Source organism: Cherax quadricarinatus, chromosome 74 (genome assembly GCF_038502225.1).
Source record: "Cherax quadricarinatus isolate ZL_2023a chromosome 74, ASM3850222v1, whole genome shotgun sequence".
NCBI classification, from domain to species: domain Eukaryota; kingdom Metazoa; phylum Arthropoda; class Malacostraca; order Decapoda; family Parastacidae; genus Cherax; species Cherax quadricarinatus.
The window spans coordinates 15,553,736-15,570,794 of record NC_091365.1 but is presented as its reverse complement, the minus strand read 5'-3'; the positions used below and the strand labels follow the sequence as shown (position 1 = coordinate 15,570,794).

At 41.5% G+C, this 17,059-nt stretch overlaps 1 protein-coding gene across 1 annotated transcript in view; it reads right to left on the bottom strand.

The window, feature by feature from the left end:
* LOC128699290 (Activating transcription factor-2) overlaps positions 1 to 17,059 on the bottom strand; it is a 180,420-nt gene that overhangs the window by 5,689 nt on the left and 157,672 nt on the right. Inside the window, exon 14 of the mRNA XM_070100800.1 lies at positions 2,513 to 2,766. Within this exon, the coding sequence (XP_069956901.1) occupies positions 2,560 to 2,766 (207 nt within the window). The 3' untranslated portion in view covers positions 2,513 to 2,559. The remainder of the gene's footprint in view (positions 1 to 2,512; positions 2,767 to 17,059) is intronic.

Below are 17,059 nucleotides of genomic sequence, written 5' to 3'. Positions count from 1 at the left end.
TTAGCTGTGTCAGTGGGTTGCAGTGGTGTTTCATTAGGTTTAGTTAGGACAATATTCTTGTTTTTTTTCTGTTTGTGGGTCCCTAGAATCTGAGAGAGTGTTTTCCAGGTCTTTTTTTTTATATCTCCTCTTGTGTCAGTGAATCTACTGGAGTAGTATAGTTGTTTGGCTTTCTTTATTACTTTGGTGAGGACTGATGAATAGTGTTTAAGAATATCTTTGTGTATTAAGCCCTGTCTATATTGCTTTTCATATTGGTGTTTCTTATCAATGGATTTCAGAATGGTGCTGGTTAGCCATGGGCAACCAAGCCGTTTGTTTGTGATCTGTTTCGTTTTTATAGGACAATGTTTGTTGTATAGTCTAAGTAGTTTGTTAAGAAAAATGTCTGTCCAGTCATCAATACCATTGGCCTTGGAGAATTCTGTAGGCCAGTCAACAGTCTCTAGGTCAGCTGTGAACTTCCTTATTGAGGCCTCATCATGGAGTCTAAATGAGACTTTGTTGTATTCAAGTGGTGGTTTACTAATGTTTGTCAAGAGGAAGGTAGGGTAGTGGTCTGTAGTGCTATCTGTGATTATCCCTGATTTAAGGGGGGCTAGTATATTGGTCCATATGTGGTCTATTATAGTTGCACTTGTTTCAGTGAGCCTGGTTGGTTTAGTTATTGTTGGTATGAGAAGTGTGTTGTTCATATTGTTGATGAAATCAGTTACAGGCTGATCATCTAGTAGGCCAAGGTTGATGTTGAAGTCTCCAGCTAAGAGAAGGTGGTGCTTATTCATTTGTCTGTTTGTTATTAGTGCCTTTAATTTCCCACTGAAGTTTGGGATGTTTGTGTGGGGTATCCGGTAAATGGCACCGATTGTTAAAGGCGTCTTAAGGTTTTTTACAGTAAAATTAGCAAAAATGTATTCTCCATATTCATCACTAAAGCAATTGGTGCTAATACAAGATAATTGGTTAGAGTAATAGATTGCAATACCACCCCCAACTTGGTATGGTCTGCAGTTGTGGATTGCTGTGTATCCTGGTAGAGGGTAGATATCTATTGTGTCCTGTTTAAGCCAGGTCTCAGTAAGAATAATGCAGGAGAAGGGTGTCTTTAGTGATTCAAGGAGTGCCAGGAGGTCATCATAGTGTTTGCTTAAGGACCTGATGTTGTAGTTAAGTATTGATAGACTTTTATCATCAACTACCATACCTTGTGCTATGTTCATACATGTCTAATACAATACCTCATGCTATGTTCATACGCCCCTTCCTCCCTCCTGGGACCACATACCCTTGCTGCACACCCAGCAACCTCACCCACACTGCCCAGAACCCCCACCCATACTGTTTGCCCCTATAATTCCCCCACAGCCACACACCATCACTTATACCATTCCAACTAGTAACCACCACCCACACAACTCCCTCACTGCCGCATGACTTCACGTACCATCCCAATCAACAACCTACCACCACACATCCCATCCATACAATTTCCCCATGGCACACACCTACACCCACTACCTGAAGACCACACTTTGCCCAGCCCCATGCCCACACCTCACCCAGCCTTTTACCCTAACACACCACCCACATACCTAATCACTCGCTAACCCACCACCCTCATTACTGCCTACACCACCACCCACACATTCACCCATCCAGTCAATCATCCAATCACTGGGCCACCAATAACCACACCTTTCACCCATATTACTCCCCCATAGCTTCACACCCACATAGCCCTACTCCTACATCTTTCACTACTCATACACCTAGTCATGTAGCCACCCACCACCTTCATTACCACCCACACCAACATCTGCACATTCACCCACCAACACTGCCACCCACATACCACCTCGTTGCTTCCAGACTCCACTCCTTTCCCACACCCCTCTATTGCCCAGCACCCTTCACCACCCAGCACCAGCTTCCAGCTCCTGCCCCCACCCCTTTAACATTTGGTCTTCACTTCCCACAACAGAAGTCCCTCAACCCTCATCCCTCAGTCCATTATCCCCCCACCAAACCTACTCACCCCAACTGCTCTAACTTCTCTCATGAATACCCCAACCACTCTAACCTTTCCTTTAAAACTCTCATTCAGCTGCAACAATTAGGACAACCAAACAATAAAGCACCTCTGCTAGCACAGCTCTGGGTGAAGGATCTTTGACACACATCACCATATCAACCTTTAATTAAATTATCATCATCGTTGCTTTTTACACTCAAGAGACCTATTTTTTTTTTTTGGGAAGTCCAATGAACATAACCCTATTTTTCCCATACGTTCTTCTCTTTGGTTTACACAATATTTTGATTACATGTCATTTTCAGGAATGTAACTACCATGTTATCCAACGATCTACTGTATACATTTACCTATTTTTGTTTGTACTAGATTGATAAACTCTTAGTGGATAAAGCATTTCCAAAATAAAGTGACCTAACATTGCATATGTCTCATTTATACACATAAAGGCATTACATACCTTGTTTTAATAATACATACCATAATATTCATTTATGAAAAGGAGACCGCAAGCTAAAAACAATCCTTCAATTGGACTTGCGAAGGACTGATGGAGGCTTGACTTGGTGAGCTTGATGTAGCGTCAAATTCAGCAGCTGTGACTGACCCAGAGCAGATGTGTGGGTGACTGGGGAGCCACTTGCTGCAACTATCATACTTGATGTTCCACTCATCACTAAGGCCTTAGGACTGATTTCTGCACTTATTATTTCTGGAGCTCCCATCATAGTTACCTATTTTAAAAAGTAAAAAATCCATCAGATGATAAATTAGTCACATAAGGGGTAACTGAAAAATATGACTGTGAAAAATTTATGACAGTTCTCTCATGCAAAATGAAAACAATAATAAAACTGAAAAGTGAGCTACAGTCTGCCAAAAGGCAGCATTCCGAGCAAATGGAAATTATTGTATATCACACCAAAAGCTATAAACTTATTAATCTGCCATCTGCACTTATTTTAGATAGGAGCAGGTGCAGGCATATATTGTACTTGACCAATAATTTTCTGTATCTTCTACCATGTTGCACCCATGAAAAACTTGATATTAGAAGTAGCAACAAGCAAACCAACATAGGCATATAGCTATTCATATAACACTCTGTACGAGTCTTCACCTTTCTGAAATTAAGATATTAATCAGTGTACAGGAGGGCCCTGCTTTACAGCGCTTCGCTCGACAGTGGTTCACTAACACAGTGGTTTTTCAATTATACTCTTTCGTAATTTATTCAGACTTATTTTATTATTTTATTATCACACTGGCCGATTCCCACCAAGGCAGGGTGGCCCGAAAAAGAAAAACTTTCACCATCATTCACTCCATCACTGTCTTGCCAGAAGGGTGCTTTACACTACAGTTTTTAAACTGCAACATTAACACCCCTCCTTCAGAGTGCAGGCACTGTACTTCCCATCTCCAGGACTCAAGTCCGGCCTGCTGGTTTCCCTGAACCCCTTCATAAATGTTACTTTGCTCACACTCCAACAGCACGTCAAGTATTCAAAACCATTTGTCTCTATTCACTCCTATCAAACACGCTCACGCATGCCTGCTGGAAGTCCAAGCCCCTCGCACACAAAACCTCCTTTACCCCCTCCCTCCAACCTTTCCTAGGCCGACCCCTACCCCGCCTTCCTTCCACTACGGACTGATACACTCTTGAAGTCACACTGTTTCGCTCCATTCTCTCTACATGTCTGAACCACCTCAACAACTCTTCCTCAGCCCTCTGGGCAACAGTTTTGGTAATCCCGCACCTCCTCCTAACTTCCAAACTATGAATTCTCTGCATTATATTCACACCACACATTGCCCTCAGACATGACATCTCCACTGCCTCCAGCCTTCTCGCTGCAACATTCATCACCCATGCTTCACACCCATATAAGAGCGTTGGTAAAACTATACTCTCATACATTCCCCTCTTTGCCTCCAAGGACAAAGTTCTTTGTCTCCACAGACTCCTAAGTGCACCACTCACCCTTTTCCCCTCATCAATTCTATGATTCACCTCATCTTTCATAGACCCATCCGCTGACACGTCCACTCCCAAATATATGAATACGTTCACTTCCTCCATACTCTCTCCCTCCAAACTGATATCCAATCTTTCATCACCTAATCTTTTTGTTATCCTCATAACCTTACTCTTTCCTGTATTCACTTTTAATTTTCTTCTTTTGCACACCCTACCAAATTCATCCACCAATCTCTGCAACTTCTCTTCAGAATCTCCCAAGAGCACAGTGTCATCAGCAAAGAGCAACTCTGACAACTCCCACTTTATGTGTGATTCTTTATCTTTTAACTCCACGCCTCTTGCCAAGACCCTCGCATTTACTTCTCTTACAACCCCATCTATAAATATATTAAACAACCACGGTGACATCACACATCCTTGTCTAAGGCCTACTTTTACTGGGAAATAATTTCCCTCTTTCCTACATACTCTAACTTGAGCCTCACTATCCTCGTAAAAACTCTTCACTGCTTTCAGTAACCTACCTCCTACACCATACACCTGCAACATCTGCCACATTGCCCCCCTATCCACCCTGTCATACGCCTTTTCCAAATCCATAAATGCCACAATTTCCTCTTTAGCCTTATCTAAATACTGTTCACTTATTGTTTCACTGTAAACACCTGGTCCACACACCCCCTACCTTTCCTAAAGCCTCCTTGTTCATCTGCTATCCTATTCTCCGTCTTACTCTTAATTCTTTCAATAATAACTCTACCATACACTTTACCAGGTATACTCAACAGACTTATCCCCGTATAATTTTTGCACTCTCTTTTGTCCCCTTTGCCTTTATACAAAGGAACTATGCTTGCTCTCTGCCAATCCCTAGGTACCTTACCCTCTTCCATACATTTATTAAATAATTGCACCAACCACTCCAAAACTATATCCCCACCTGCTTTTAACATTTCTATCTTTATCCTATCAATCCCGGCTGCCTTACCCCCTTTCATTTTACCTATTGCCTCACGAACTTCCCCCACACTCACAACTGGCTCTTCCTCACTCCTACAAGATGTTATTCCTCCTTGCCCTATACACGAAATCACAGCTTCCCTATCTTCATCAACATTTAACAATTCCTCAAAATATTCCCTCCATCTTCCCAATACAGTGGACCCCGCTTAACGATCACCTCCCAATGTGACCAATTATGTAAGTGTATTTAGGTAAGTGCGTTTGTACTTGTATGTTTGAGGGTCTGAAATGGACTAATCTACTTCACAATATTCCTTATGGGAACAAATTCAGTCAGTACTGGCACCTGAACATACTTCTAGAATGAAAAAATATCGTTAACCAGGGGTCCACTGTACCTCTAACTCTCCATTTAATAACTCTCCTCTCCTATTTTTAACTGACAAATCCATTTGTTCTCTAGGCTTCCTTAACTTGTTAATCTCACTCCAAAACTTTTTCTTATTTTCAACAAAATTTGTTGATAACATCTCACCCACTCTCTCATTTGCTCTCTTTTTACATTGCTTCACCACTCTCTTAACCTGAACATTAAAATGGTATAAAATACCGACAGATTGTTAGGTAAGACACATATGCAACAGTTAGGTATCTTTATTTCGAAACGTTTCGCCTACACAGTAGGCTTCTTCAGTCGAGTACAGAAAAGTTGATAGAAGCAGAAGATACTTGAAGACGATGTAATCAGTCCATCACCCTTAAAGTTTTGAGGTGGTCAGTCCCTCAGTCTGGAGAAGAGCATTGTTCCGTTGTCTGAAACAATATGAAGTTGAAGTAACAGGATGGAGCCTTTATATAGTGCCAGGAGGGACCTGCCCTCCCAAAGCAACCTACGTCTCACCTCCTGGCACTATATAAAGGCTCCATCCTGTTACTTCAACTTCATATTGTTTCAGACAACGGAACAATGCTCTTCTCCAGACTGAGGGACTGACCACCTCAAAACTTTAAGGGTGATGGACTGATTACATCGTCTTCAAGTATCTTCTGCTTCTATCAACTTTTCTGTACTCGACTGAAGAAGCCTACTGTGTAGGCGAAACGTGTCGAAATAAAGATACCTAACTGTTGCATATGTGTCTTACCTAACAATCTGTCGGTATTTTATACCATTTTAATGTTCATTCTGTCAGACACTGCAACACAAGGGTATCTTGGTACAGACCATCAACTTCGACCTCTACTAGTGAGAACGGCTGGGTTTGAGAGGGACCTGCCCTCCCAAAGCAACCTACGTCTCACCTCCTGGCACTATATAAAGGCTCCATCCTGTTACTTCAACTTCATATTGTTTCAGACAACGGAACAATGCTCTTCTCCAGACTGAGGGACTGACCACCTCAAAACTTTAAGGGTGATGGACTGATTATATCGTCTTCAAGTATCTTCTGCTTCTATCAACTTTTCTGTACTCGACTGAAGAAGCCTACTGTGTAGGCGAAACGTTTCGAAATAAAGATACCTAACTGTTGCATATGTGTCTTACCTAACACTCTCTTAACCTCTCTCTTTTTCTTCATAGACTCTTCCCTCCTTGCATCACTTCTACTTTGTAAAAACTTCTCATATGCTAACTTTTTCTCCCTTACTACTCTCTTTACATCATCATTCCACCAATCGCTCCTCTTCCCTCCCGCACCCACTTTCCTGTAACCACAAACTTCTGCTGAACACTCTAACACTACATTTTTAAACCTATCCCATACTTCTTCGACCCCATTGCCTATGCTCTCATTAGGCCATCTATCCTCCAATAGCGTTTTTTTTTTTTTATTATCACACTGGCCGATTCCCACCAAGGCAGGGTGGCCCGAAGAAGGAAAACTTTCACCATCATTCACTGTCTTGCCAGAAGGGTGCTTTACACTACAGTTTTTAAACTGCAACATTAACACCTTCAGAGTGCAGGCACTGGAGGGGTGTTAATGTTGCAGTTTAAAAACTGTAGTGTAAAGCACCCTTCTGGCAAGACAGTGATGGAGTGAATGATGGTGAAAGTTTTCCTTTTTCGGGCCACCCTGCCTTGGTGGGAATCGGCCAGTGTGATAATAGTTTATAAACCTTCACCTCTCTCTTCCCTGATGCTTCTATTCTCCTTGTATCCCATCTACCTTTTACTCTCAGTGTAGCTACAACTAGAAAGTGATCTGATATATCTGTGGCCCCTCTATAAACATGTACATCCTGAAGTCTACTCAACAGTCTTTTATCTACCAATACATAATCCAACAAACTACTGTCATTTTGCCCTACATCATATCTTGTATACTTATTCATCCTCTTTTTCTTAAAATATGTATTACCTATAACTAAACCCCTTTCTATACAAAGTTCAATCAAAGGGCTCCCATTATCATTTACACCTAGCACCCCAAACTTATCTACCACACCCTCTCTAAAAGTTTCTCCTACTTTAGCATTCAGGTCCCCTACCACAATTACTCTCTCACTTGGTTCAAAGGCTCCTATACATTCACTTAACATCTCCCAAAAGCTCTCTCCTCTACATTCCTCTCTTCCCCAGGTGCATACACGCTTATTATGACCCACTTTTCGCATCCAACCTTTACTTTAATCCACATAATTCTTGAATATACACATTCATATTCTCTTTTTTCCTTCCATAACTGATCCTTCAACATTACTGCTACCCCTTCCTTTGCTCTAACTCTCTCAGATACTCCAGATTTAATCCCATTTATTTCCCCCCACCGAAACTCCCCTACCCCCTTCAGCTTTTTTTCACTTAGGGCCAGGACATCCAACTTCTTTTCATTCATAACATCAGCAATCATGTTTCTTGTCATCCACACTACATCCACCCACATTTAAGCATCCCAGTTTTATAAAGTTTTTCTTCTTCTCTTTTTTAGTAAATGTCTACAGGAGAAGGGGTTACTAGCCCATTGCTCCCGGCATTTTAGTCGCCTCATACGACACGCATGGCTTACGGAGGAAAGATTCTTTTCCACTTCCCCATGGACAACAGAAGAAATAAAGAAGAATAAGAGCTATTTAGAAAAAGCAGAAAAACCTAGATGTATGTATATATATATGCATGTGCATGTCTGTGAAGTGTGACCAAAGTGTAAGTAGGAGTAGCAAGATATCCCTGTTATCTAGTGTGTTTATGAGACAGAAAAAGAAACCAGCAATCCTACCATCATGCAAAACAGTTACAGGTTTCTGTTTCACAGTCATCTGGCAGGAGGGTAGTACTTCCCTGGGTGGTTGCTGTCTACCAACCTACCTGCAATAAATATATTCACCACTTGCTATAAGCTAAGGACAAAAATATTTTAAGGTAAGTAATGTGTGTATTGTATATGCATTTTTTTAGACTCAGTTCTATTGCTCACTTAATATATCATAGTATAAACATGCTATCATGCTTTTATATGAATTTGAAAATGAAAAAAGGCTATGTTTCACTCTACAGCAATTTTTGCTTTACAGCAGTAGCCCAGAACCTAACCTGCTGTATAATCAGGGCCCTGCCTGTATTATTAGTACTCTCTTCTTTACTCCTGGGAGCACATCCCAAGCACATTTGCAGCACTCCCAGTAATTTAAATACTTTATTGACTCAATGCAGGCAGTAGACAATTGCTGCACATTTTTCAACACTTATATCTCTTCTGCCTTGAATGGAGCTGTAAGCACAGAGCAATATTATATACATTAGAGCACAAGTGATTTGCTAGTACCATCACTAGCATTATTTCACATCTTCATCAAGTCCTAATAATGAAACCTATAATTTTTTTCTGGCTTCTGCTGCATTTGCTTTATCAAATCTGGCATTATTATTTCTAAGTCATTTGCCTGTATCTTATGTTTTATGTAAGGGTCTGCAGGTACTGTGTTCCCGTTCTCATATCACAGCAACTTAAATCTGTCATCAATGACCATGTTATTTTTATTTACCCATTAAAAGACTTTGTTAATATCTGATTGTAATTTTTCTTTATTTTCTACTGAGGTGATTTTCATAATATTTAGGTATTGTCCACAATGGATGATATAAAAGCTGTGACTAGTATTTTTATCAGTCTGTTATGGGGATGAGAAACAGTAAAGGTGCTAAGACAATGCCCTGGGATACTAAACTTTTGCTGAGGCTCCTTGTTTTGTTTACTACCAGTCTTGTATTCTCTTAGAAATTTAAACATGCACTTCCCTACCTTTTCTGTTATACCTGTTGACCTCATTTTATGGGCTATGACTCTGTGGTCACATTTACCTTTGTAAAAATCTGTGTAAACCATACCTGCACCTCAATTTTCTTACAAAGTTCCAGGGATTTCATTACAATGCTCTAACAGCTGGGACTAGCATGATCTTCCTTCTCTAAATTCCTGTTGATCTGGTCGTATAGGTTGAATGCTTCAATAAAAACAGTAAGATGGCATATCAGCACCAATTCAAAGACTTTTATGATGTTTGATATTGGCATTACTTCCCTGTAATGTTTCTACCATAGCTCTGCTGCCTCCTTTGTGAGGAGGGGATACATCTGCACCTTTTAAGATCTCTGAGATTTTATCTGACTCTAAGCTCCTCCTTTAAAGAACACAGAGTCCTCAAGTTCATGTAACTTTGCATTCATTTATAAATACAGTGGACCCCTAACTTATGATATTAATCCATTCCTGAGATCACGTCGTAAGACGAAATTATCGTAAGTCAAATTAATTTTCCCCATAAGAAATAATGGAAATCAAATTAATCCGTTCAAGACACCCAAAAGTATGAAAAAAAAATTTTTACCACATGAAATACACATTTTCCTACACACAAAAAGAAGGATACATGCACAATATATATTGTGCATGTACTAGTGTACTGAGTGAAGAATAGATGACACCTTTATTGAAGATGTAGTGATGAGTGATGAGACACTGTGTCCTAGGAGTGCCTTTTCCTCCTGAGTAATGTAGGTCCTGTTTGGCATTTTCTTCCGAACAGGCCTTATCACACTGTGTATGCAACCATGATTCTTAAATCTCTTAAACCAACCTTTGCTGGCCTTAAATTCACCAATATGAGCACTAGATCCAGGCATTTTTTCCTGTTCACCTGGGTGTTAGTCGGCTGGTGTGGGTCGCATCCTGGGGCACAAGATTAAGGACCCCAATGGAAATAAGCTAGACAGTCCTCGATGGCACACTGACTTTCTTGGGTTATCCTGGGTGGCTAACCCTCTGGGGTTAATTGTTTCTCGGTATTCTCGATAAGCCACACCAATAATAGTCTCTCCACATCTTCGAGTAGTACAGCTGACCGTGGTGCAGCAGGAGCTGATGGTGCTACAGCAGCAGCTGACCATGGTACAATAGTATTTCTCACCCTTTTTACCACAGGGCTGGCACTAGAAGCTTTTTTGGGGCCCATGGAGGCTTATTTAGCAGTTACAAGCACTAAAAACACTTTAATAGCAAAAAATTTATCGAATGTATGCATGCAACCGTCCGCCCCGGCTTGTAAACAATGTCACACTAGCTCAGCTGAGGCGCTCAGGCCAGATGGACCAGATGGCTGCATTCGGGATGAATAATGTAAGTCGAGTTTTTCAACGTAGGTCAGGGTCAAATTTTTATGCTAACAAGCATCATAAGTCAGTTTTAACATAGGTCGAGGACATCGTAAATCAGGGGTCCACTGTACTGAATTCCAGGAATCAGGCCCAGGTGTTGCATGAATGCGCATGTTATCTATTTTTTTTTTTCTTTTTGAAGTTTGAAAGATTTGCATTGATGGCAGATATACAATGTAAAGAGTGGGCAGAGTTAGTGAAGAAATTATTAGTCTTCAATACTCATGATGTCTATTGGATTGTTGAACACTGATTCATACTGTTCTTTTAGGATTTAGCTCATTTCATTTCTGTGTTTTTTTTTTTTTTCAACAAACCAACCATATCCCACAGAGGCAGGGTGACTTAAAAAGAAAAACTAAAGTTTCTCTTTTTAAATTTAGTACTGTAATGTAATTGTTTTACATGATGGTAGGACTGCTGGTGTCTCAAACATGCAAGGTTTCAGGTATGTCTTGCTACTTCCATTTACACTTAGGTCACACTACACATGCATGTACAAGCGTATACTGTATATACACACCCCTCTGGGTTTTCTTCTATTTTTCTTACTAGTTCTTGTCCTTGTTTATTTCCTCTTATCTCCATGGGGAAGTGGAACAGAATTCTTCCTCCATAAGCCGTGCATGTCGTAAGAGGCAACAGAAATACCAGGGGCAAGAGGCTAGTAACCCCTTCTCCTATATACATTACTAAAGTTAAAAAGAGAAACTTTTGTTTTTCTTTTTGGGCCACCCTGCCTCAGTGGAATATGGCCAGTTTGTTGAAAGAAGAAGATATATACTTAAGCTTCAAGGGAAAGTGGAGAAGAATCCTTCCTCCATAAGTCAGAGGCAACTAAAATGCTGGGAGCAAGGGGCTAGTAACCACTTATACATAAATTATTAAATGTAAAAAGAAGAAAAACTTTACCTTTCTTATTTTTCAAGTCACCCTGCCTCGGTGGGACATAGCCATTGTGTTACAAAAAAAAAAAATACATATGTAACTGCCCCTCTGGCAAGCTTATGTTTTTTTGCTGTTACTGCCCCTCTGGCAAGCTTATATTTTTTTTGCTTGAGTTATTCATGAATGCGAACTCCCAGTTATACAGTGGACCCTCGCCTAACGATATTAATCCGTTCCCGAGAGCTCATTGTTAGGTGAATTAATTTTCCCCATAAGAAATAATGGAAATCCAATTAATCAGTTTCAGACAGCCAAAAGTATTAATTTTTTTTTTTCATGAAATATACATTTCCCTACAAAGAAAACAATGAGACATGCACAATAACTACATAAATAAATGTTAAAATGACACTTACCTTTATTGAAGAGTATTGATGAGTGATGAGACACTGTTTTTCTTGAACACTCTGGGATTTTCAGAGTGATACATGAGTAAAGGCTTCACTTTGCAATCCCACTATCATTACAACAAAACATGAGAGTTAGCCTGTCTTTCACAGGCTTGTGTCCTGGGAGTGCCTTTTCCTCCTGAGTAATGTAGGTCCTGTTTGGCATTTTCTTTCAGAACAGGCCTGTTTCGTCACAAATGAACACTTGTTGGGGTTGGAATTTTTCAGCTTCACCATGCCTTATTGCACTGTGTATGCCACTACAATTCTTAAATCTCTCAAACCAACCTTTGCTGGCCTTAAATTCACCAATATGAGTACTAGCTCCAGGCATTTTTTTCTGTTCACCTGGGTGTTAGTCGACTGTTGTGGGTCACATCCTGGGGGACAAGATTAAGGACCGCAATGGAAATAGGTTAGACAGTCCTCGATGATGCACTGGCTTTCTTGGGTTATCCTGGGTGGCTAACCATCTGTGGTTAATTGTTTCTCGGTAACTGTTTCACGTTAAGCCACACCAACAACACACTCTCCACATCTTCGAGTAGTACAGCTGATGGTGGTGAAGCAACAGCTGATGGTGGTGCAGCAGAAGCAACAGCTGACCGTGGTGCAGCAACAGCTGACTTTGGTGCACCAGCAGCTGACCTTGGTGCAGCAGCAGCTGACCGTGGTTCAGCAACAGCTGACTTTGGTGCAGCAGCAGCTGAAAGTGGTTCAGCAGCAGCTGACTGTGGTGCAGCAACAGCTGACGGTGGCGCAGCAGCAGCTGACTGTGGTACGATAGTACGTATTTCTCACCCTTTTTACCACAGGATTGGTACTACAAGCTTTCTTTGGGCCCATGGTGGCTTATTTAGCAGTTACAAGCACTATAAACAATGGAATAATACAAAATGTATCGAGTGTATGCATGCAACCAGCCACCCTGGCTTGTAAACAATGACGGCAGGGCAGCTGAGGCGCTCAGGTTGGACCAACAGTTTTGGGAGGAATCACGTTGGGCGAGTTTTTTATCGTGAGGCGAGGCAAAATTTTTGCATTCAAATGCTTCGTATTGCGGAATTAACGTTGTGCGATGCGTTCGTTAGGCGGGGGTCCACTGTATTATATAAAATAATAAATTTAAACTTTTTATGTTTAGTTACAAAAACGTATTCCGGGTTTGTTTAAATTGAGATTTATCGTCAAGAGAAATGAGAATAACATTGCATGGCCTCTTTCACTAAGCTGCCCAATATTGCATCAGTCAGAGGTGGTGACATGTAGACCATTTGATGAATGAGTTAGTCTACTTCTAGGCAATGCAGAGACTGCTTCTCATCTTGAGTGTTATCAGGATACAACTGTGGTTTCTTTCACTATTGAATATGGTTGCTCTGGTAATTTAATGGCCCAATGTGAAATATTTGAACAACCTGACATAAAGGCCGAGTCCTTATGTCATTTAACCCTTAGACTGTCCAAACGTAGATCTACGTTCGCTCACGCAGCGCTCCGAAAGTAGATCTCCTTTTTTTTTTACACTCTTTCTTATGGAGAAATCAAGGCTGGAACACTGCGCGCAAACGCAAATCTACGTTTGGACAGTTTAAGTGTTAAGTTAGGCTGTTTAATTAGAAAAGTGTTAACAAACACAAGTTAGGAGTTTTGCCATTACTTGATTAGGTATCATTATACATGTATTAACTTGCTGTACTGCTGTTTATAAATAAAAAACTAATAATAAATTAAAAATTTTAATAGTGTGATAGTTTCTTTTAAAATAATTAAAACTGTTTTGTGCCTATTTACAAATAGTTCTAGCTTCTTCAGGAACTCATACACCAGGTTTCTGGTTTCGACTTTTATTTTAATAGTTCTGTGCAACTTAGTGTATCTGTCACATAGAGACCTATGCCCCCTTACAATTTATTTACCTTTATCATGGAAATAAATGGTATAAAATACCGACACAATGGCAATATAAACACAAATGCAGTATAATGTGATCCTTTATTGACTACGTTTCGCCCACACAGTGGGCTTTTTCAAGTCACAAACAGAACTACCTGGGGTGGAAGGAACGCGAGTATTTATAGTCCGGCTGAGGTCAGGTGAAGAATGCTGCATCTGATGATGTACCGAGTTGGGTTGTAGAGTCTAAAAACTTGGGTAGCCTGGGAAGGAGACTGGACAAGTTTGTGAGCAGACCTTCTACAGTGTTCTTATGTGGGATAGCGATGAAGAAGTTTCTTGGCAAGTGGTTCAGCTATGTTATAGAAGCCACTATTCTGGTTGAAGTTGTCGGATATAGAAATAAGTGATGATTCCAGGATTCTTCTGTATTGAGTGTTGTCTTCTGTGGCGATAAGTCTTGAGTTTCTGTAGTTTATCAAGTGGTTGTGTGAATTGCGGTGTTGTACGCAGGCATTCCTTGTGTCGTCAGACCTGCTTGCGTATTGGTGTTCTGAAATACGTGTTTGGAGGTCCCTTGATGTTTCGCCCACGTATAACTTGTTGCAGTCATTACAAGGGATTATGTATACCCCTGCAGAGGATGGAGGCTTGTCCTGCCTACTACTGGTGATGTCCTTGATGGTCGTGGTTGTGGAGGTAGATACTTGGAATGATGTTTTGGCAAAGATGTTGGAAACATGTTTGGCAATGGAGTTGGTGGGAAGGACTATGTATCTCTTCTCGGCAGTGTCTTCTCTGGGTGTGTTGAAGATGTTTAGTGCTCGCCGTCTGCAGTCTCTGATGAAGTGACGAGGATAGTGGAGTTTGGAAAATACTTGTTCAATTATAGTGCATTCTTCCTCAAGGAACTCGTTGCTGCAGATTCTGAGTGCACGCAGGAAGAAGCCTATAATTACACCACGTTTGGTTTTGGTGTCGTGGTGAGAGTAGAAGTGGAGAAGATCGTTTTGGTTGGTGGGTTTTCGATAGACTTTAAAACGAAGTTCGTGGTCAGCTTTGCAGAGTAGAACATCAAGGAAAGGAAGAGTGTTGTCGACCTCTTCTTCAAGTGTGAACTGGATTGAAGGCTCGACCTGGTTGAGCTTGTCTTGGAGAGCTTGAACGTTGAAGCGTTTAGGAGTTATGAGGAGAATGTCGTCAACATAACGGAGCCAGGTGACAGACGAAGGAATAATGGTGGAGAAACGTTCGGCTTCTAGATGTTCCATGTATAGGTTCGCCAGGACTGCACTGAGTGGCGAACCCATGGGTAGTCCAAAAGTCTGCTGAAAGAGGTGATTTTCAAAAGAGAAACACGTAAAGCCAACACATAGTTCAACCAGGTCGATGAAATCGCTGGCTGGAATGGGAAGATCAAGTGAATCGTCAATTTTCTTGCGCAAGAGATCGATGGCTTGTTTAGTAGGTACTTTAGTGAATAGGGAAGTCACGTCAAGGCTGGAAAGTTTCTTGTTCCTGATGTTGATGTTGCGAATGCGATTGAGAAGATCACCTGAGTGTTTGAGATGTGCTGGACTGATAGTACCCAAGAGTTTCGAGAGGTGTTTGGCGAGAATTCCTGAGAGCTGGTGGGGAGCACTGCCTATTCCCGAGGATATGGGCCTCAGTGGGATACCAGGCTTGTGAGTCTTTGGCAGGCCGTACATTCTGGCAGGTCTGGGGTTGCTGGGCATGGTGTGCAGAAGTTTCTTCCCTTGTTCTGAGCTCCTCAGAATGCGGCGAGTCCTTTGAAGAAAAGTTTTAGTAAGGTTGTCCACTTGGTTAGTTGTGAGAGGTTTGTAGGTATCTGGGTCATTAAGTAGATTGAGCATTTTGTTCCTGTAATCGTCAGTGTTCATGATAACAACACCACCTCCTTTATCAGCGGTGGTGACCCTGATGGTCGTGTCTTCTGCTAAACCTTTGAGTGCATTGATGTAACGTCGGGGTATGACTGGGGAGCTGCGTGTTGAGATGGCTGCTGAGATGATGCCTTGATCTTCCCATTCCAGCCAGCGATTTCATCGACCTGGTTGAACTATGTGTTGGCTTTACGTGTTTCTCTTTTGAAAATCACCTCTTTCAGCAGACTTTTGGACTACCCATGGGTTCGCCACTCAGTGCAGTCCTGGCGAACCTATACATGGAACATCTAGAAGCCGAACGTTTCTCCACCATTATTCCTTCGTCTGTCACCTGGCTCCGTTATGTTGACGACATTCTCCTCATAACTCCTAAACGCTTCAACGTTCAAGCTCTCCAAGACAAGCTCAACCAGGTCGAGCCTTCAATCCAGTTCACACTTGAAGAAGAGGTCGACAACACTCTTCCTTTCCTTGATGTTCTACTCTGCAAAGCTGACCACGAACTTCGTTTTAAAGTCTATCGAAAACCCACCAACCAAAACGATCTTCTCCACTTCTACTCTCACCACGACACCAAAACCAAACGTGGTGTAATTATAGGCTTCTTCCTGCGTGCACTCAGAATCTGCAGCAACGAGTTCCTTGAGGAAGAATGCACTATAATTGAACAAGTATTTTCCAAACTCCACTATCCTCGTCACTTCATCAGAGACTGCAGACGGCGAGCACTAAACATCTTCAACACACCCAGAGAAGACACTGCCGAGAAGAGATACATAGTCCTTCCCACCAACTCCATTGCCAAACATGTTTCCAACATCTTTGCCAAAACATCATTCCAAGTATCTACCTCCACAACCACGACCATCAAGGACATCACCAGTAGTAGGCAGGACAAGCCTCCATCCTCTGCAGGGGTATACATAATCCCTTGTAATGACTGCAACAAGTTACACGTGGGCGAAACATCAAGGGACCTCCAAACACGTATTTCAGAACACCAATACGCAAGCAGGTCTGACGACACAAGGAATGCCTGCGTACAACACCGCAATTCACACAACCACTTGATAAACTACAGAAACTCAAGACTTATCGCCACAGAAGACAACACTCAATACAGAAGAATCCTGGAATCATCACTTATTTCTATATCCGACAACTTCAACCAGAATAGTGGCTTCTATAACATAGCTGAACCACTTGCCAAGAAACTTCTTCATCGCTATCCCACATAAGAACACTGTAGAAGGTCTGCTCACAAACTTGTCCAGTCTCCTT